General features: G+C 38.4%; 1 protein-coding gene across 2 annotated transcripts; it reads right to left on the bottom strand.

Moving 5' to 3' along the window:
* Window positions 1–2,682: 2,682 nt before the first annotated feature.
* On the bottom strand, window positions 2,683–19,501 carry TMEM263 (transmembrane protein 263). 2 transcript variants are annotated; one of them, XM_014780567.2, is made up of 3 exons: window positions 19,326–19,501; window positions 8,991–9,060; window positions 2,683–5,666 (listed from the first exon to the last, which is right to left on the bottom strand). In XM_014780567.2, the coding sequence occupies exons 2-3, from the start codon at window positions 9,052–9,054 to the stop codon at window positions 5,380–5,382; spliced, it is 351 nt and encodes a 116-aa protein (XP_014636053.1). In that variant the 5' UTR covers window positions 9,055–9,060; window positions 19,326–19,501; the 3' UTR covers window positions 2,683–5,379. The 2 variants fall into 2 exon arrangements, with proteins under 2 accessions (XP_014636053.1, XP_014636049.1); XM_014780563.2 differs by having other exon boundaries at window positions 19,322–19,500.
* Window positions 19,502–20,199: the final 698 nt, after the last annotated feature.

Raw genomic sequence — 20,199 nt, forward strand, 5'->3', positions numbered from 1 at the left:
GTTTGAACTTGGTAACACACAACTAAACAAGTGACTGTGACACTCAGACATCTGTGCACTATGTGTGCATGGCCTTTTCTTAAGTAATGAAAAAATTATGGAAAACGCAGGCCACATCCGCACTCTGTTCATTCGCTCAGCAAATGCAAGTAACCCTCACTATCCAAATCTGTTTAGTTCCTTCGTTAGGGTAGTGCAAGATATCTCTATCTATGCAGCGCCTACCCAGTGCCAGGCACGTTGTGCTTTATAACCCTAGGAGTTGAGTACCATTGTTTACTGTTCTGCAGATGAGGAGACTCAGGCACAGGGAGGGTAGGTCACTTACACCAAGTCACATGGGAATGCTTGTTCAAGAAAAGGAATGGTAGCCAGTACAGATGGGGCAGGGTTGAGTGACAGGGAGAGTGGCACAAGAGGAGATGAGCATCACAGTCCTTCTGTGGAGCATGATCTCATTTTAGGCCTGATGGGAAACCCTTGGAGAGATTTCAGTTTATGCTTATTGTCCTGACATGATTATCAGTGCTGCTCTCTTTCACTCTCAAAAGCGTCTCAGTTTAGAATAGATTATACATTATGGTCACCTTGGTAGCTTTATTTTAGATGTTAATTTTGAGATGCCTACTAGGTATCTGAACAGAGATGTCAAACAGGCAATGGTGAAGTCTGGTGTTGTTAAGAAATCAGGGCTGGAGATAGATATTCGGGGGTCATCTGCGTAAGTATGGTATTCAAAGCTATGGCTCTAGATGAGATTGCCCAGAAACAAAGTATAGATCTGTAGTAGTGGCTGGCCAAACCTGGAAAGGATTGACCAGAGGAAGAAGTCTGCCAAGAAAAGAGGGCATGGTCAATAATACTGAATGCCATGGAGAGGTCAACTAAGATACAGAGAAGTGACCAATGGACTTGGCAAAAAGGAAATCACTGGTTGACCCTATCAAGAGTGATTCTGGTGAAATGCCAAAGGTAGAAGGGAACTGGAGTGGGTTGAGAGAATAGGAGATGAGGAAGAGGCAAGGACTACAAATTTTTTCAAGAAATTTTGTTGTGAAGGGTAGCAGAAAAATGGAGGTTGTGAGATGGAGTAATTTTTCTTTAAGGAAAGCAAATACTGGAACATGTTTATATGCTGATAGGTATGACACAGGAGAGAGATAGATGAGGTCTGGGAAAACTGCAGGATTAATATCTTGGAGGAAGTGAAGGTGGGCTGACTTTGGATAAGGGCAGAGATATTAGTCCTGGTCCACAGAGGATGGGAACAGATGCAAGCAGGTAGATGGAATGGGCACTGTGAGGGGCAGGAGAGTTGCTGTCTGGTTGCCTCTTTTTACAGAGAAGCACAGTAGAATGGGAGGAGGGGAGTATACAGGAGGGCTGGAAAGAGGAGGTATGAAATAATCCTGCTGAGGAGTAAGAGAGTGTACATACAAGAGGGTATATAAGAAAGTTCGGCAGAGTTGAGTGGCCAACTGTGTGCTTTGTGGCCAGTAATTTAAAAAGAGCCTAGTCAGTACAGCAGAAAACTTCGGGTGCTCAGGCACAGAGAACCAGAGGCAATTACAGTTACAGAAATACATTTGTAGCCTACTCTAACTTGAATAGATTAAAAAAAAAAAAATCTACATTCAGGGTCAAACAAGCAGTATACTGACTTTGTTTTCCCGTAGACCAAATCGTATTCCATTATTTTTTAGCCCTTGAACCTCTGCCTTTTTTCATTCTTGCATTCTTACTCAGATCTTCCTATAAATAAAATTTAAAATATTCAAAATCAGCAACATAGCAAGGGGAGAAATCCTTACATAAAACACGAGAGTCAAATTTTATTTCCTCTGTGAAAAAAAGGCTCTAATAACAAATTATTTCCTTTAAACTATTTATGTATAATTACACTAAATTCATTTCTGTGGCAAAATGTAATTAGCTGCCAAAGTAAATGTGATCACCTGGAAGACTTCCAGTGAGCTCAAGTTAGACAGCCTGGTGCATCCAGCATACAGGCAGCACCGAATGCCAACAGCAGAAGGAAGGACTAGTTCTTGAGTAGCCCCATTTCTGTCTCTGGATATAAGCGGAAGAAGTTGTGACTTACACCAATTCAAAAGTAATATGGGAAATTCAACTAACATTGAAAGTTAGCCTGCTCTGTATTTATAAAAAGGGAATAAAGACACTGCCTTCATAAGGTCCTCAGACTGATTAAATCAGATAATGTATGGATAGAGCCTAGTGGGTAAGCAGGTGCCCAGTAAATATCAATTTTCTACCTTCCTCCAACTGGTCCCCATCCCTTTGAGTCACTTCTGTCCAGGGAGAGGCCTAAGTTGGTTCCACAGCTACTTAGGACAGAAGGAAGTGCTCCTTCCCTACTTTATAACCCCTCTGTCAGTTCCCAAATCTCAGAGTGCACAAGAATCATCTGCAGAGGTTGCTAAACTGCAGTCCTGGGCTCCACCTTGCAGGAATTCAGCAAGTTGGAGTAAAACCTAGAAATCTGCATTTTTATCTGTATTAGAGTTGTTTAAAATATATTTGTACTTCATTAAACGTTTTGTTGGCATCAAAATACATATTCAGAAATGTTTTTTCATGTTTGCATTAGTATCAAAGAAATTTAAAAATTAGATACAGTACTTTCTGAACTGCTATGTAACTAAAAATTTTAAGACTATACCCTATTTTAAAATTTCCTTTATTTCCTTAGATCTTTATGAACATTTCATCTTTTGCAGATCATAGTGCTTTATTAACAGATTCATGTATTCTTTTCCCATTCCTTTAATACAAAAAAATTTATTCAATCATCAGTTATTTTCATCTGACATTTCAGTAAGTACAGGAGTCATAATGTCAACATTAGGTCAGTCATTCAAGTGGGTCACACAGGGTTATCCTCATTGTGCCAAACACCCACTCAAAAGATAAAATGAATAACAGGTGCCTCCAGGTGTACAAACAACCTTAGTTTCTTGAAGTGAACTAGTACTGTTTTACAGGTCTAACTACTAGTCTATGAAAATAAACTGGAAAAGACTCAAGTATATAGCTGTAGATATCATCAAATGGCAAGTTCATTTCAACAAGAACCTCTATAACTAACTGATCATTTGTACAGTTCTCTGCTACCACTGCAAAAGCCTCTCCTGAACAAAGTTATAGTTTAGAATTTAAAACAAACTTTATCAGATAAAATGTTCCAGGTGGCTTTTATGTAGCAGAAATTAATTACAACCATTTTTCCTCAAGCGATTTTAAAGACAAGCTAACTTGAAAATAAATATGCAAGCACACAGTGAAGTCTATATTTAGAAATTCAGGTACAAAGCACAGCAGAGCCTATCACTACAGAAGATAAATTTAGAAATGTAAACTAGCAATGAAGCAATTTCTTTCAAATAGCAGGAAACAAGTTCTCCAATTCCATTATTTAGTTATTTAGTGTTCATCTACTACTTTTGGAGTTTTTAAAATAAAATCCCCTTTGCTAATTATGACATTTGACCAGATATACCAACAAATATACCTTAAATCATACTGCATGAAATAAACGACCATTTATTTCTGATAATCTCCTTAACGACTTTGAAGTTGTGTGTACAGTAGAGAGGTTCAAGAACCTTTGTAGATTTGCTTAAAATCCCTGCTGGTATTCATGAAAGCTTTTAAAAGTTAAGTTATATTCTTATCCATTTGCTGATCCACATTATTAATGTAAAACTCACAGTGGTTTACAAACATTTCATTTAAACTTTGGGTATTAGTGATCTGTTTTAAGTTCTCAGGGATGCTATATTGATTTATTTACTCCACAGCATCACCTCCTTTCCTCCCTTCCCTCGCGCAAAAAAAAAAAAAAAAAAAAAAAAAAAAAAACCTGTGGAATGGAGGCAAATTTCCAGACTTAATTATAGAAAACTAAGATTTTTCAGACTTGGATTATAACCCTTAGTTAAGAGGAATGCCAAATATATATGCCACTTTTTAAATTTTTATGAAACTGACCATGAAACAAAAAACAGATGAATTCCAGCTAAGTTATATTCTTTGAGAATGAATGAGACATGATGAGACCTGTTAATAAGACATGATGCTTATCGTCCATAATCAGAAACTTCAGTCCCCCGCCTGAAGGTGACTTGGAAAATGGTATAAATTCTACAGCTACTTTAGGTATAAATTCTACAGCTACTTTAAAGGGCTGCAAGATAACAGATTTTTATTAAAAGCCTATAAACCATTGAAAGCACTTATATATATTTTACCTTCAAAACTAATCTATGGAGCCCATTTCATTCAATTTAAAAGTCGGCCCTCACATATTTGTGGTTGCTTTTACTGTGTTTTTGAAAAGGGGTACTGCTAGTAATTTAAGCCATCCTAGAAATAAAATAGGTATGAAGAATTCTTTTCATATCTTGGATGCTTTAGATAATTCTTAAGAACTTAAAATTATTTATTTATTCCTCCTTAATATGAAACTCTTACAACATAGCTTCTGACCAGTAAAGAAATGTTCCTTAGGCACTGTGAGGTGTATTAGTGATGGAGCATGAACCCAGGTTGAAGCGTACGATTTGCTTATAACTACTAATAGTTAACAAAAAGTTAACGAGCATTATCTTACCTGCTGAGAGCAAGAAATGCCTTTACCCCACTACTCCTGAGATCCTTAAAAGGGAAAACTAATTTCACAACTTTTAAAAGAATTCATATATAGTTCTAAGAACTGCACATATTTAGGGTATTAGAAAAGATGTTTTCTTTTGTAAGGCATCAATGATTAAATTAATATAATGCATATCTAATGAAAGATGGGTTAACACTCAGTATCATAAAATTTATCTTTTCTTTTAAACTTCTCTAATTCCTGCTACTTTTACCAGCTTAAATAACAAAAAGAATGCCTCTTGGCCTAAGCAACTATGGTTATAAAAAAACTAAGACATCTGAAACTATTAGGCACATCAAAGGTACAGTTTATGTAGTTCAAGCTTCCCTTCTTAAGGGGCAGATGAGTTACCTGGCACATTGTACATATGGAACTGTAAAGATTATCCACTAAATTCAACTTTCACATTTTTAGTTAAACTGAAAGACTTATAGTAAATATTCAAATATACCATATCTTCAGTTACAACTGAATAAGTAACATTTTACCAGATAAAAAGCTGGAATTGAAGTATGAGAAACCTTCATACACTGTGCTAGTATTGGTCTCTTCTTTTTAGATGAAAGCCAGTCATCAATACTTTCAACACAGCAATTTAGAAGATAAACGTCCAAAACAGGTGACTTGGTTGTAGTCCATAATTTAGCAATTCAATGCCACTGGCATCATAATGCTGTGGAGAGCAAGTCTATCTCCATATTTTAGTCAGATTTGTCTTTCTTCTTTCCTGTTAAGGGCACTTTGTTTACAACAGCAGACCCAACAGCTGTAACACCTCCAGCCACAGCAGACACGCCCCCTTTCACCAGCCCTATTCCCATGGAAGGCACAGTTGTAACAGCTGTTTTGGTCACCTCCAGGCTCTTTCCACCAATCCAAGCCACACCACCAATGGTGGCACCAACAGCTCCCTTTGTAACACTGAAGATACCCCCAGTCACACGGGACAACATGCCTGGTTGCTGCTGTGGGTGATCTTTTACTGAACCTAATGAGAGAAAATATCATGAGATGATCAAATATAAGTCTTTAAAAGAACAGTACAAATCATTAAGTTACCTAAGACTTCCCAACAATCAGGAGATTGTTTTGATAAGGCCATATAAATACAAATCTAATGAAGACAATGAAGTGCAAGGTTATAGGTGTACATGTTTTTAAAATATCCTGGTCCAATGCTAAGTCATCTTTGAGAAGAAATGCTTTAGACACTAGACAGCTTTCATAAAATAGAATCCTATTTTCAGTGTTTCCTTGGTTTATTGTTTTGTTGCTGTTAATAAAAAATCTTTATTTTATATCCTAAAAGGAGCATAAAAAATAAAAAGACAAACATATTTAGCCCTCATTTCCTTGACAGAATTCAGTCAGTCATTACTGAAACAACCTTCTTCATTTAAAGCAGTGGTTCTCAAGGCCTGGTCCAGGACCTCTGGGTATCCCCAAGACCATTTCAGGGGGTCTGTGGGGTGAAAACTATTTTCATAATACTACTAACATGTCATTTGTCTTTTCACTTTTCATTCTGTCATGTGTCTTCAGCAGAATTTTCCAGAAGCTAAATGATATGCAGTAACACAGACTAAAGGAGAAGCAGCTGTGAGAATCTAGCTGTCTTCTGTTAATCAAAACATTAAAGAAGCTTGCAAAAATTTAAAAACAATGTCAACCTGCTCACAATTTTTTTTTGTTTGGGAAAACAGTTGCTTTCCAAAAACATATGCTAATCTTGTTAGTATGTAATGGGTCTATTGGGTTCTTTTAATGAATAAAACATTAAATTTCTCAGTTTTTATTGTTAATACAGTAAATATCAACAAAGACATAAGCTCTTTGGGTCCTCCATTTTTTAAAGTAGAAAAGCATCCTGAGACCAAAAAGTCTGAGAACTACTAATTTAAATATACTTGAGTTTCTGCTCTATGTGCTCCTTAAGAATGTATTTAAAGAGCTAATGCTATGTAAAAATAGAAAATTATTCACTTAAAATCATGTTACCTATCTAAAATCATTTTTGTATTGTTGAGATACTATAGCTATGGTTAATACTTAAATCACTGCCTCAGTAATTCTTATAGACAAGTATGTGATTTAAGCATCTACTGTGTAAAAATTCTTCAAATACTACCAGAAAAGGTAGTCAGATTTACTTAAGTCATGAGCTTGTTCTCTTTGGTTTGTTTGTTTTCTAATAGAGCCACTCAAATTAGCATGAAACCTCAAACTCAGGCATAAAATGACTAGCAGTAAGATTTCACAAAAATTTGCTTATGCCAGCCTCAAATGAACACCCAGGTCTTTTCTCCTTTGTAATCTAATGATTTCGGCAGCAACAACACATAAGCAATGGTATTTTTATTTTTCTAAACTTCATGGAAAAATACTTGGTAACTATACAATTCAGGCTTTAATCACTGAAAAGGTACAATCTCACATAAAGAAAGGTAAATTCTTGGGTACATAACTCCAACTAATACAACAAAAGAATAAATCCTAACAGAATGTGATTATCAGAGAAGATAACACTGGGAAACCAACAATATTTGATGGAGAAAAAATTTTGAAAATTGGGCTTTTCTAATACACAAGGTACAAATTTACTCTGAGATAGGTTTTCTTTTCATTGTTTGGGGGTTTTCATCCTATCTCAAGTAGGAACATCTCGCTGATTAGTCAAAATAGCTCACAAAGATATAACAATGGCTAAATTTATAAAAAACAATCAAATCTTTTATTGCAACTATTTGAGTACTAGGCATAGTTAATATATATATTTTTAATAGCTGAAATAAAAGACAAGATATGTATTTGAATATATTAATTATAAAATTATGATGGAAAGGATTTACATAATTGGTAATTCTTTCATAATATACGTCAGTAACACTAGGAAAAAGGGGAAAATCCTGATTTGAGGGTAAGATAGATCACTGCCTCATGCTGAATAGTTCATTAGTATTATCCTGCTATGCCAAATTTGGTGCACATGCATTTAATGAAGACAGTTTTCTTAGTCAAATCAGATAAATATTAATGCTGTTGGTCTCTTTAATTATAGTGTGCTCTTAATTACCACCATATACATTAGCTGCTTTACAGACTACTCTTGTTTAGCAAGGTGCCATATAAAGACATGAAATTCCTGAGGCTCGTTCTCTTCCTTGACAACCATGCTCCTGGATGGCCTTTATCTCTTTCCTGACTTCTTTCTCACAGAGTCCTTATTCACTTTCTCATTGAGCCCTAACTTTTCTTTTCAAAACTCTGGAGTTATAGTCCTAAAAAATAAAACAAGGAAAACAGCTAAGCTAATAATTTTCCAGGCTATTTCTCCAACAAATTAAACTAAACTAAAACTAATCAGCCAGTTACCTCCATCTTCTTTTAGGCTTAAGTATGAACTTTTCATTGTGTTTATTTTCCTAGCAATTTCATTTTTGTCTACCAACATAAGAAATATAGGAAGAAAATTTTAGACAGTGGGTAACAGAACTGGGAAGAAAATCCAATACCTAGAGTCACAACTTCAAGCCCTAGCCTCTTCCCAGAGACACCCTAGTCTGTGCTACTCCAGTCTGGTCTGTCAGCCACTTCATCCCTTATTCTTCAATTTGATTCTCTTTCTTACCTATTATGACTGTCCTGTACCAACATGCAGTTGTCCAAGGTAATCATTATTTGGATTAAGTTTAATAATATTCTACACCAAAACCATAAATAAAAAAATGCCTGTAGTCATTTTCTGTATATAGTCAGGACGTTCAGGTATGCAGTTAGTGTTTCCAAGGATTTTTGAAGTAAAACTAAGAAGAAAATGATTCATGATGTCACGATTTTCAAACTAAAAGGGAATTTAAATTAAGCAGACCCTGAGACTATGTATTAATAAAGGAAGAGAGAGCTACCAGTTATAATGTAATGATTAACAGGAGTTTAACAACAAATCTCAAGTACCTCTTGAATTGAGTTTTTGTATGCGTGACATGAAAACTAAACATTATCCATTCTTCCTCTGCACCTCACCCCAACTCTTTACAAATGAAAGGATACTTATTTGTGAAATGGCCTTAAAAGAATAAAAAGAGTAACAGAAAAATAGGTCTTATATAATAAAACAGTTACATTGTGTCTCCATTCACCAATATCTGTGTTTTCTTATTAGAGGCTAAAAATGTTTATCTTCAATTATTTTTGGAACATATTTACTGACAAGGTAAACAGGTTATGTTACTTGAAATTTAATAAAAACAACCAGAGCTTTAATTCACTAGGATATTTTTTTCCGTTCTTAGTATTACAGAAGCATACTTACCTTCTGGTGGTTCATCACTAAGGTATGATGGGATTTCTTGTTGATTTTTATCTGCCTGATTCATGATCTCCTAAAAAACACACACACATATTTCATTTTAATTTCAACATGTGAGACTACCTCTTATCACATGTTCAATTAAGACAATCAACTTTATTCAGACAAACATTTTAAAATACCCATCACAAGACTACTTCATCTTGTTTCTCTCGTACTTTGTAGTGTTTAAGAAATATACTTTTTTTTGTGTGTGAGGAAGATCAGCCCTGAGCTACCATCCGATACCAGTCCTCCTCTTTTTTTGCTGAGGAAGATTGGCCCTGGGCTAACATCCGTGCCCATCTTCCTCCACTTTATATGGAACGCCACCACAGCATAGCATGACAAGCGGTGCGTCGGTGCGCACCCAGGATCCGAACCTGCGAACCCTGGGCCGCCGCAGCAGAGTGCGTGCACTTAACCGCTTGCACCACCGGATCGGCCCCTTAAGAAATATTTTTAAATGACATTAGCGAACAACAGAAATCTTATCTCAAACACCAACCAAAGATTGGCAGGCATAGTACTGTATAAGCTTTCCTATGTTGTTACTGCTGCTTCAACTTAAACTGAAAATTACCAATTGAAAGAGAGTTGGAAGGTGAGGGTCAGCAGATAAAAATGTTAAGTGCTTCCTCCTACAGAATATTGGTTAACTTAACTGTAATTTATTTCATAACAGACTTAAAGAAAAAACTATGTTATGACTAAAAAATGTGTTCTATCTAAATAATTTCTAAAAAACATGACATCCTCCTCTTATAAAGATGACACCACCAATCTGAATCACAAAGAAATGGATTTTGATTACTTTTTTGTTGTTTTCAGAGCTCTTATAAACAGAGAATTCAAAATCTACTACAAAAAAAATGTACACATACTATAATTACCTCTAAGTACAAGTAGTAAGGGAACCTAAGAAATAAAATAAGCTGTGCTGGGATGAATAAAACATAGTTAAACTTTCTTTTCCCAATTTCCTTTACTATCTTAAAATATTTGCTTTTATATTCACTTGACTAAAGATTAAAACAAGTCAAGATTGGTCTAAAAAATTTCTTGCCTGGCCAGAAAACAAGGTTTGTGATCCTAGCAGTCAAATAAGTATTTCCTAGTCATAAAACCATGGAGCCTAAATTATTTTATCTGTACATATACAATATAGATTTAAAAGGATATTGTGAAATCGTGCCATTTGTGACAACACGCATGAACTCTGAGGGCATTATGCTAAGTGAAATAAGTCAGACAGAGAAAGGCAAAGTATGATCTCATTTATATGTAAAATCTAAAAAAGCTGAACTCAGAAACAGAGAGTAGATTGGTGGTTGCCGGGGCTGGGCGGGGGGTGGGTGGTGAGAGAAACGAAGAGATGTTGGTCAAAGCGTACAAACTTCCAGTTACAAGGGGAGTAAGTTCTGGGAATCTAAAGTACAGCACAGTGATATAGTTAATACTGTATTGTATACTTGAACAGTTGCTAAAAGAATAGATGTTAAAATGTTCTCACCATAACAATGACAAAAAAATGGTAATTACGTGAGGTGAAGGATATGTTAAACCTTATTGTGGTAAACATTTCACAATATATATGTGAATCAAATCATCACATTGTACACCTTAAACTTACACAATGCTAAATGTCAATTATATCTTAATAAAGCTGAGGAGAAAAGAATATTGTGAAAATTAACAACGTACTTGAATACACTGATTGACAAATATTGATTGAGGCACCTATTATGGGCCAGGCAATGTTTTAGGTGCATGAGATATAGCAGTGATCAATACAGACCATAAAATGTCTGCCACCATGAAATGGACACTCTAGTGGGGGAAGACAATAAATAAATATAGGAAGAATATACTATTATGTCAGATGGTGTTAAATGCTATGGAGAAGAAGGGATGGAGGGGGAGAGAATGTGATATTTTAAATAGGAAAGTCTGTGAAGGCCTTGTTGTGGTGACGTCCCAAAGGGTATTTGGGTGAAGAGTCCTCAAGGCACAAAAAACAGCAAGAGCAAAGGTCCTGAGTTGGGAGTTTACCAGGAGCAGCAAGAAGGAACAGCCAGAAAAGTGTGGCATGGGCCGTGTCAAAAGGCAGTAGGAGAGGAGGTCAGAGTGAGGTCTGGATGGCGAAGGCCCTTACAAGCCATTGTGGTAATTAACTTTTAACTCGGAATAAGATGGGGAGCAGTGAAAGGCATTGGGTGATGTGTTCTGATTCACACTTTCAAATGATCATTCTGGCTGTTGTGGGGAGAACAAGCAATAGGAAAGCAAGAACAAAGGCAGAAAGACCATTAGGAGACGTAGCATAATGTTCTCAAGGTTCACACATAGTGTAGGAGGTATCAGAACAAAGTGGTTAATTTTAAGTGGTTAAAGGAAGGTCAGGGAAGTTTCCCTTTATGATTCCTACTGCTTTTAAGCACCAGATGACCAGTTAAAAATTCATTCATATTTCCTTCTGTATTTCAGTAATCCAGGTAAAAAATGTTGATGGCTTGAATGAAGGTGGTAGAACTAGTGGTTGTGAGAAGTGGGATTTTTCAAAGGTAATTCTAATTTCATGCAGTTCATCTTGCAGTGACTTTAAAACCTAAATCCTGTGTAAGATGGGACTTCACCCCAGAGTCCAGCAGCACGTGTCATGTGCTTAAATAGGTATCTTTTAGTTGCTCTAATGAAAACCCTGATTTAGGCCACTTATCAAGAGCACCTAATCTTGATGCTGTCTAGTTTGTGAATTTAGCACATCATCCCATACACACTTAGAATTTAAAAAGTAATAGTGAAAATATGTAATCTCTGACAAAAAAATGAAAGAATATCAGGTGATGCATTACTGGGAGGCGTTCTTGGCTGATTTGCCTTAATTTTAAAACTCCCTTAAACCAGAAAGTTAAATTTATTTCCATTCATATTTATATTTCTTTATCATTGTGGTAAGGCTCTGGGATCAGAGAGCCTGAATTTGAATCCCAACTTGACCATAAACTGTGTGCCTGAGGACGAATAACTTCATCAGATCCTTGCTGTTCAGGAGATATAAAATAGAAATTAAAGATATTCTAGCCCTAACTCTAAGATGAGAATACTCTCTAACAAATTCAAACAAAACATGCAGAAATTCCTGGCAGAATATGTGTCCCTTCCTGAAGAATATAATTATTTTGGAGCCACTTTCTTCCCCACTGGACTGTTAATTCCAATAGGAGAGACACTCTGTCTAGCTTGTTCATCACTGTGATCCCAGTATCTGTATACTGTACACATATAAATCCAGGGGATTATTGGGCTGATCAATCAATAGATGCTACCATACCCTGTGCAGAATTATGGGGAAATTATATACATACGTACATACATCTTACATATTTTAGCTGGAGTTTAAAAACAGGTATGATCGCTGGCAACTAGACTTTTGGTGGTGAACACGATGCAGTTTATAAAGAAATCGAAATATAATGATGTACACCTGAAATTTATATAATGTTATAAACCAATGTGACTTCAAAAAAAAAAAACAGGTATGATAGTAACTGTATGTATTTCAAAACGGCCTTTCTGTATATATCCCACAAATCCCTACTAAAAGTCTTGACTTCTCCTTCTAATACAGAATCCCTTAACAAAATTCTTAATTTTTCCACATATATCTATCTTGTAATTTAAAAAAGAAAAAGACCACCATTTGAAAAGATTAGAGCTGCTTTATACTATGACAGCATAAAAGACAATGTAAATTCATCTAAATAATATGAATTGACTTTATCCTCCTATGGATAGGCAATGAGAAGCCATGAGCAGAGTAACATTGTCAGGTCTGTGCTTTAACAAGCCAACTAAAGCAAGAACAGACAGGACAGAGACATTAAATACAGTAAGTGGCTACTTTAGTAGTCCAGTGAGATGAAATAATCCGAACTCTGCCAGTTTCTCCTGTCTAAATAAATGTTTCGGCCAAAACCTAGGAGTCACCCTTGGTTTCCTCTTTTTTTACATTCCTGTCTAATCAGTAAATTCTGTTGCCTAAAAACATCCAGAATACGACCACTTCTCATCACCTCTACTGCTACCACTTGCAACTAAGCCATCATAATCTTTCGTACTACTACAAAATCTCTTAACTGGTCTCTGAGCTTCCACCTTGCTCGTCCTTCAGTCCAGCCGTGTCATACTCTGCTTAAAACCTTCCAACTCCTTCCTGTTTTGCTCAGAATAAAATCTCAAGAGTCCTTCCCTTTGCCTTTGAGTCCCAACATCTGACACTCTCCTGACATCTACCATTTTGCCTCTTGCTCATTCCAGTCTAGCAACTCAGGCTTCCTTGCTCATCCTCTCCTGAAAGCCTCTTCCCCAAGATATGTATCTGGCTCTCTTCCTTACTTCCTTGAGGTCTTTGTGCAAATGTCCCCTTATCAGAGGTCTTCTCTGACCACCTGTAATAGATTAGCACCCTCCTACTCCTCTCTTCCCCCATCATTTTCACCTAACCCTGCTCTATTTTCTTCATTGCTCTTATTGTCACTTGATATATGTATCTGTTTACTTTGTGTCTCTCCCAGTTAGAATGTAAGCTCCATGAGAACAAGGCTTGGTTTTGTTCACTGCTCCATCTCCAGAGCCTTAATCAATGCCTGATGCATGGTGGACACTCAGATACGTGAATTTTTTATATGAAGTAGAATATAACTTGGGTATTAATAAGAGATAAAAGATGTAAAATTTCTAGTGTGAGCAACTAAGTAGACAGATGATGAAAACAGAGGCAAGAGAGGAGAAACCACTTCTGAGAGAAGATGAAGGACTTTTTGTGTGTGTGTGTGTGTGTGTGGTAAGAACACTTAACATGAGATCTCCCTCTAACATGCAAGTATACACTACATTATTGTTGACTATAGGTACAATGAAAGGACTTGTCTTTGAACAGCTATATTTGAGATAGCTTCAGGGCATCCACAGAGATGTTTACCAGGCAACTGGATTTAAGAGGCCTGAAACTCAGCATTAAGTATGAGTTAGAGTTGAGGTCCTGAAAGTGGTCTGAAGTGACAGCTGAAGCGGTGGGGGGGGGTGGCTGATATGATCAAGGAAAAGAGTGATGAGAGAAGTAGACTGATAACCTTAATTAGGACTGCTCAAATTTAAGAGGTGAGTGAAAGAGAAGGCAGCAAAAACAAACAAAATACACCTGAAAATGAATAGTCAAATGAGTGAAGCCTCATGGAAGTCGAGATGAATTTATAAGCTTCCTAAAGACACACAAAATGCAGACATTAAAATAATTTATGAAGATCAGATACTACTGGGAAATGCTAATGTTATATTTAGAGAACATAAAAGGCATATATCATATGATCCATTTTTTTAATGCATATAAAAAGACTGAAGGAAGTATGTCAAAGTGTTGACAAAGACTGCCACCAGGGAGTAAATATATATATTATTTATATATAGAGAGAGAGAGCGAGAGATTTTCTACCATAAATATGTACTGCTTTTGTAAAGAAAAACATATTCCTAAGTCTTGGAAATCAGTGATATTCATAAAGGATATTTTTAAAGAATATGCAGTTCATCTACCTAGTTATTCTAGGTTTTTATCCTCAAATCAAGTTGATCATCTAAAAAACAATGTACTCGAATCACAAAATGTTGACTTGAAGAAAATGACATCATAGTTTCATTCAGCAATATGTTCTTGGTAAGGAAACTCGGACAAAGAGCCTTATGCAGGCTATTACTACATTGACTGTACCACAGTGTTAAGCAATTACCCACGACATCACTCGATAACTTTGATATAGAGCTCCACCTAAGAAATTTCTTTAGAGGTATTCAGAAAACCTTTGTTTCCCCAGAATATTTAGCATGTTTTCTTCTCTTTGAGATCTATCTACCTTTCTATTTAAAAGATACAAAGATATGTCTCCCTTTTCCCTTTGGCTTCCAAGAAGCTTAAGGCTAAAATCCCAGCTCAACTAGGTAGGCTCCTATGGCCTGCATAGTTGTATCCTATCCCCCGCTACACATACATACACACACTCCACACCTCCTCAAGACCTCCACTCTTATTGCTATTTTCCCGGGTTTGCAATTTGAATATCTTATTTATATTCTTGCCATTTTGTTAGTACATGTTTTTGTTGTAAGCTGACAAATAGTATTTGTGGAATAAGTGGGATAAAAATATCATTTGTATCCACATTAACTTTAAGCATCACAAGAAATGATGCATACCAATATATGGTCCAAATTTTTGGTTAAAGAAAAAAAAAGAAGACTTGAAGCTAGAATCGTGCTTTTCTTTTCAAATGTTCTTTTTTTAAGAGCAGGCAGTGGTATGCCAGAGGCTTCAAGAACCACAGGAGAGACATGATGCATGCATTTTACTACACAGTAATTTAAAAATACTGTTTTGTTTTTAAATATACACTAATTAAAAAGTCAAAAAGTGCTTGGGAATTTTTTAAGATAATTAGACTTGCAAGAAATTTCATTCTTGCCTGGAGCTTCTTCAGGATATACTCTCTGATTTACCAGCTCTCTCTTCCCAGCCCAACCACACTCCCACCTCCCCCATGATTTACTCTGCTCTTAAGTTAGAAGTATTTTTGGTAGAAGACTTTGAAATGTAGGAATCTAGATACTACTATACAGAAACAGAATTACATTTAATATTGTTAGCAATAATTACCAACAGGATTATCAATAAACAATAAAATAGAAAATCTGGAGTCCTGCCAGGCCAGAAGCCTGGCTACCTAGACCAGAGGAACTTGCTATTAGAGGGCTATGAAAGTTCTAAGAGGCCACAGAGATTGATTTTTGTTTTGTATATATTTTTTTAGTGTTTGAGTTTCTTGTACATCACTGGTATTAACAGCAAATATATAGTATTAAAATTCCTCTAGAATTCTTAGGGTAATAAAAATTGTGTAAAAGCAGCCAAGTATTTGGAATATGTATATTTTTTCTGAATTCCTAATGTGATCATAAAATACCAAGTTACCTTTTTTTTTGCTAAAATCTTTATCTGTAATGCTATCTGTACTTTTTACTCACATAAACCATTCCCAATCTCTACACATATATATGTGCCAAACTTTTAGTGATTTTACCTCTTTATGGATATTATCACTTTATCACTAAGGAGAAATACTTTTTATATTACCATCCCTGTGCATTATCATTACAGGGGACCTGTTTCTTTTAAATTGGAAATTGTGAAGACAAACACACCCCTAATCTCCTAAAACTAGGAAAGGTAAATCTGCTAGTAAAATTTAAAAGTATACATGTGGAGATAAGTAACAACTGACAATAAAAGTGTCAAAATGACTGTTTTTAAATGTCACCATTAAACAAATTTATTTAATTCTATGCAAACCATCTGCCCTAAAGTCACTGAGTCATTAGTTCAACATATACTTAGGTCCCTCCTATGTGCCAAGCACCCTGTTAAGGCACTGAAGATTTCAGTGTGATTAAGCACACACAGGACTACTCCAAGCCACAGTTTACAATCCAGTGGGGATACACATCCTCAGCACTTTATCAATTTAGTTTCATTCAAAAACAAAAAAAAAATCTGCTCTCTAGTAACTCATAATGCACACACATTTCTTTTAAAAAACGTACTTTCCTAAGGAGGGCAATAAAGACAGAAAACAGCCTTTAGATCAGGACAAATAATTGAACTTATTCTGTGAATATAAATCAGTTGTACCATTTGGTCCTGACATGTCAACAGTACCAACTAAAACTGGTTGTAAGTGTGTTACTTTAAGAAATTATGAAATGTGAAAGATTTCTTTGCTGTAGATTGCAACTCATCAGCAGTTACTTTAAGCATTTTAGGCCAGGGAGAAATAATTCCTGTCCAGCACAATAATATCATAGATCTAGCAGCTGGCAAATATATTGAGCAAGGATTAATAACAACACTATTCCCTAGAGGGTAATTTCTTCCAATAACAGAAATAAGTAAACAAATGCCTCTTAGGAACCTTGTTTTTTAAAAGAAAACAGATGAATCAAGGCTGTTTGTGGATATCTGTAATTTTATCAAGTTTTCGTTAATAATGAAAACAAAGTCTGAAAACAAAGGCACACAGATTTGCCTATGGCTAAACATGCTCTGTGTACCAAAGGAAGTTACACAGCACTAACACCCTATATAAAGCCTAACTACAAAATGCAGTGCATGACAGTTTACCTCCAAAGCCACTTCAAAAACTTGTTATTAAACACTAAGTTCCAGTTTCCCTATAAGAAAGACTATAAATGAATTAGCTAAATTCTTCTACATATTCTGTATATAGGAACTTTGCCACATCCTTACTCTCATGTTTTAGCTTCTTTGCCAAATAACTACAAGGAGTTTCAAAAATATGTTTATACAGAGCTTTAACACACATACACCAACGAACAGTGTATATTAAAACACCAGCTTACTGTTTTTAGGCTTCTCTAGTTAACCAACTATCCTGAACAGGCTGCTTTTAAAGAGGGCCCCTGCCCATTAAATCAACAGTAAATAGACTGCAGAAAATGCACTGAACCTGACAGGGAAGAAAAATAATCTGCCAGTGAAACTTGTAAGTGACCACCTAGTGACAAGGAACAACCAACAACATCAAAATGGCAATTTTTAAGTGTTGCCCTTAAATGAAACATTAAGGAGAATTACAGTAAGCTATCAAACCAGATAACCAGTACACCAGTTATCTTCACTAAATTATACCTCATTAGTTCAACAGATATTTGTGTCCCTACTATAAGTCAGACACTGGGTTAGGCACTGAGGTTTCAGCCTGAACAAGCAGGTAAAGGCCCTACTCTGAAGGTGTTTGTATAAAATCCAGTGAGATATCTTCAGGAAGTAGCAAAACAGGAAATACTCAGTGACTGAAACAAAGCAAGGTAAAAATTTTCCTAGACTTAAAAAAATCACATACACAAGAACCACTTAAACTTTTCTAACGATGTTCTCTACATTTTTACTGAACTTAGTTTCTGGTACATCTGTTCTAACACAGACTAAAGAGATGAAAGGGAGAAAAAAATAAAAACAGGATGCATATAGGTTTATTAAAGGTTACTTCTTTTTTTAAAAAAGCAGGCATGAAAACATACACGCACACATATACCTGTTGACGTAAAATCCATATTCCTGGGGAGCCCTTTAGAGCACCCACACAGTGCAAGTTTTAAAGGTTAAACGATAGCATGTAGCAAATAATAACAGATAGTAAATAAAGTACTTTTCATTTGGAAGTAGCACAAGTCTTATAATAATAAGAAGGGCATAATAAATAAGAACTCTCCTTTTTCTCTAGGTGTTTCTAAACCTTTCCCGGGCCCCTCTTCTCCCCCCACCGATCGCTTTAGGCACTAGCAAGTCTTTTTTTTTTTTTTCTTTCTTTAGCAGAGGGAGTGACGTGGCAGGAGAGGCAGAAAATGACCCTGGAGCAGCCGTGGCTAGGGCTGAGCTAGCACCTCCTCCCTCCGCTCCACGTTGTACACCCAGCACACCCCGATTCCCACAGGGTTCCAGAATTTCTGTGTCTTCTTACATAGAAGAGGCGATCTGTTTTTAGGAGAGGGGATCTGATTGGCAGTGGGAGCTTGGGAGCAGTCTTGAAGCTACGTGTGCATAGCAGGCACGGTTTTTATTGAGACTCGAGAGGCAGTGATGGCACTGATGGGTGCTCCAGCGGTCCCCACTCACCCCCTGGCGCCGCCAGCGCCTCGCTCCATTCCCACTTTCAGCTTTAGGTTAGCCGTGAGGGGAGAGCTTTCCTACCTGGGAAGAGCACTGGGAATGTCCACTGGGGACCAAGGCTTGTGTGCCTGAACCCAAGAGAGCGGTTTGTCAACAGGCTGGAGTTAGTGGGGCGAAGAAGCCCAGCACAGAGCCCCTGTGCCGCATCCCCCTCCTCTCCCAGGCTCCTGACGCCCTCCCACCCCCATCCCCCAGCCTGACACCCAAGGAGCTCCGAAGTCAGGCGGAGGCTTCCAAGGGGAGTCCCCAGTCTTAAACCGCGGCGGGGGAGACAGGGACACGTAAAGAGGAGTAACCCCGCTAGCGAAGCTCCATCCGCCCCCAACAGCGTCCCACCCCTCCCCCTTTCCCGTTCAGTCCCCCACAAAAAGCCCCGCTCGGGGCCGCCAGGCCCGGGGACGGAGGCGATAAGGTGCAGGAGAGCTAACGGAAGGAGGCGGCTGAGAGGAGGGCAGGAAGCTGGGACGGCGCCCCCCACCCTCCCAGGTCGACTCACTCACTGCCCGGGTCGGGGGCCGGCGCCTGAGGCCCGGGCCAGGGCCTGGCGGAGGGAGCGGGCAGCACGGAGGCGGACCGAGGCGGCCTACGCAGCTGGCACAGACCCGGACGGTTGCGGGCCCCGCAGGCGCCTCCTCAAGCTGCGGAGCCAGAAGACTCGGTTGGCGGCGGCCTCTGGCTGCGGACGTGGCGCCCGACGCGACCCGCCCCCTCCGCCGCCTCCTCAGCTCCCGCCTCCTCCCGCGGCTCGGACTCAGAAGCGCACGCGCACCCGGGCCCCTCCCGCGCCCACCGGGCACACGCCCACCCGTTTCTCGAACTGCCCAGCGCTCCCAGCAGCCCCCTGCCTGCCGCCTCCCGACGTGCGCACGCGCGACGATCCCCTACCCCGGACCGAGGCTTGCTCCCGCCCCTTCGTCCCCTGAGCGCCTCCGCGGGAACCCCTGGCCGGCTGCGCGCGCGCCTCCTCCCGGGGTCTCCCCGCCCCCTTTTCTCCGCCGTCCAATCAGATCGGGCGAGGGGCTCGGGGAACGCGTCGGGGGTGGCGTCTAGTGCCGCCGCAGAAAGCCTGGCAGGCGTCCGAAGCCTTCGTTCCGCCGCGAGTAACGGTCCATGGGAATTCAGAACCTTCGCCCTAGGGAAGCTGGGGCGCTCGCGGATTTCTGCGGCTCTTTCTTCGCCCGGGGGCCCCAGCCTTCTTCCCTTATCTGCTTCCCGTCAAGGGAGTGACGTGCTGGGCCTTCTCTCAGCACTTCACTTTGGTGCTCCAGGTGACGGGGCTAACGAGAGAGACATTGCTCACTTATTGTTGTTGTTATTTTAAATCTCCCCTGCCCTGGAACCGAGCTTCTGGAGAGTGAGAACCCCTCTGGGTCG

This window comes from Ceratotherium simum, chromosome 25 (assembly GCF_057802395.1).
Source record: "Ceratotherium simum simum isolate JZ-2026a chromosome 25, ASM5780239v1, whole genome shotgun sequence".
Lineage (NCBI taxonomy): Eukaryota > Metazoa > Chordata > Mammalia > Perissodactyla > Rhinocerotidae > Ceratotherium > Ceratotherium simum.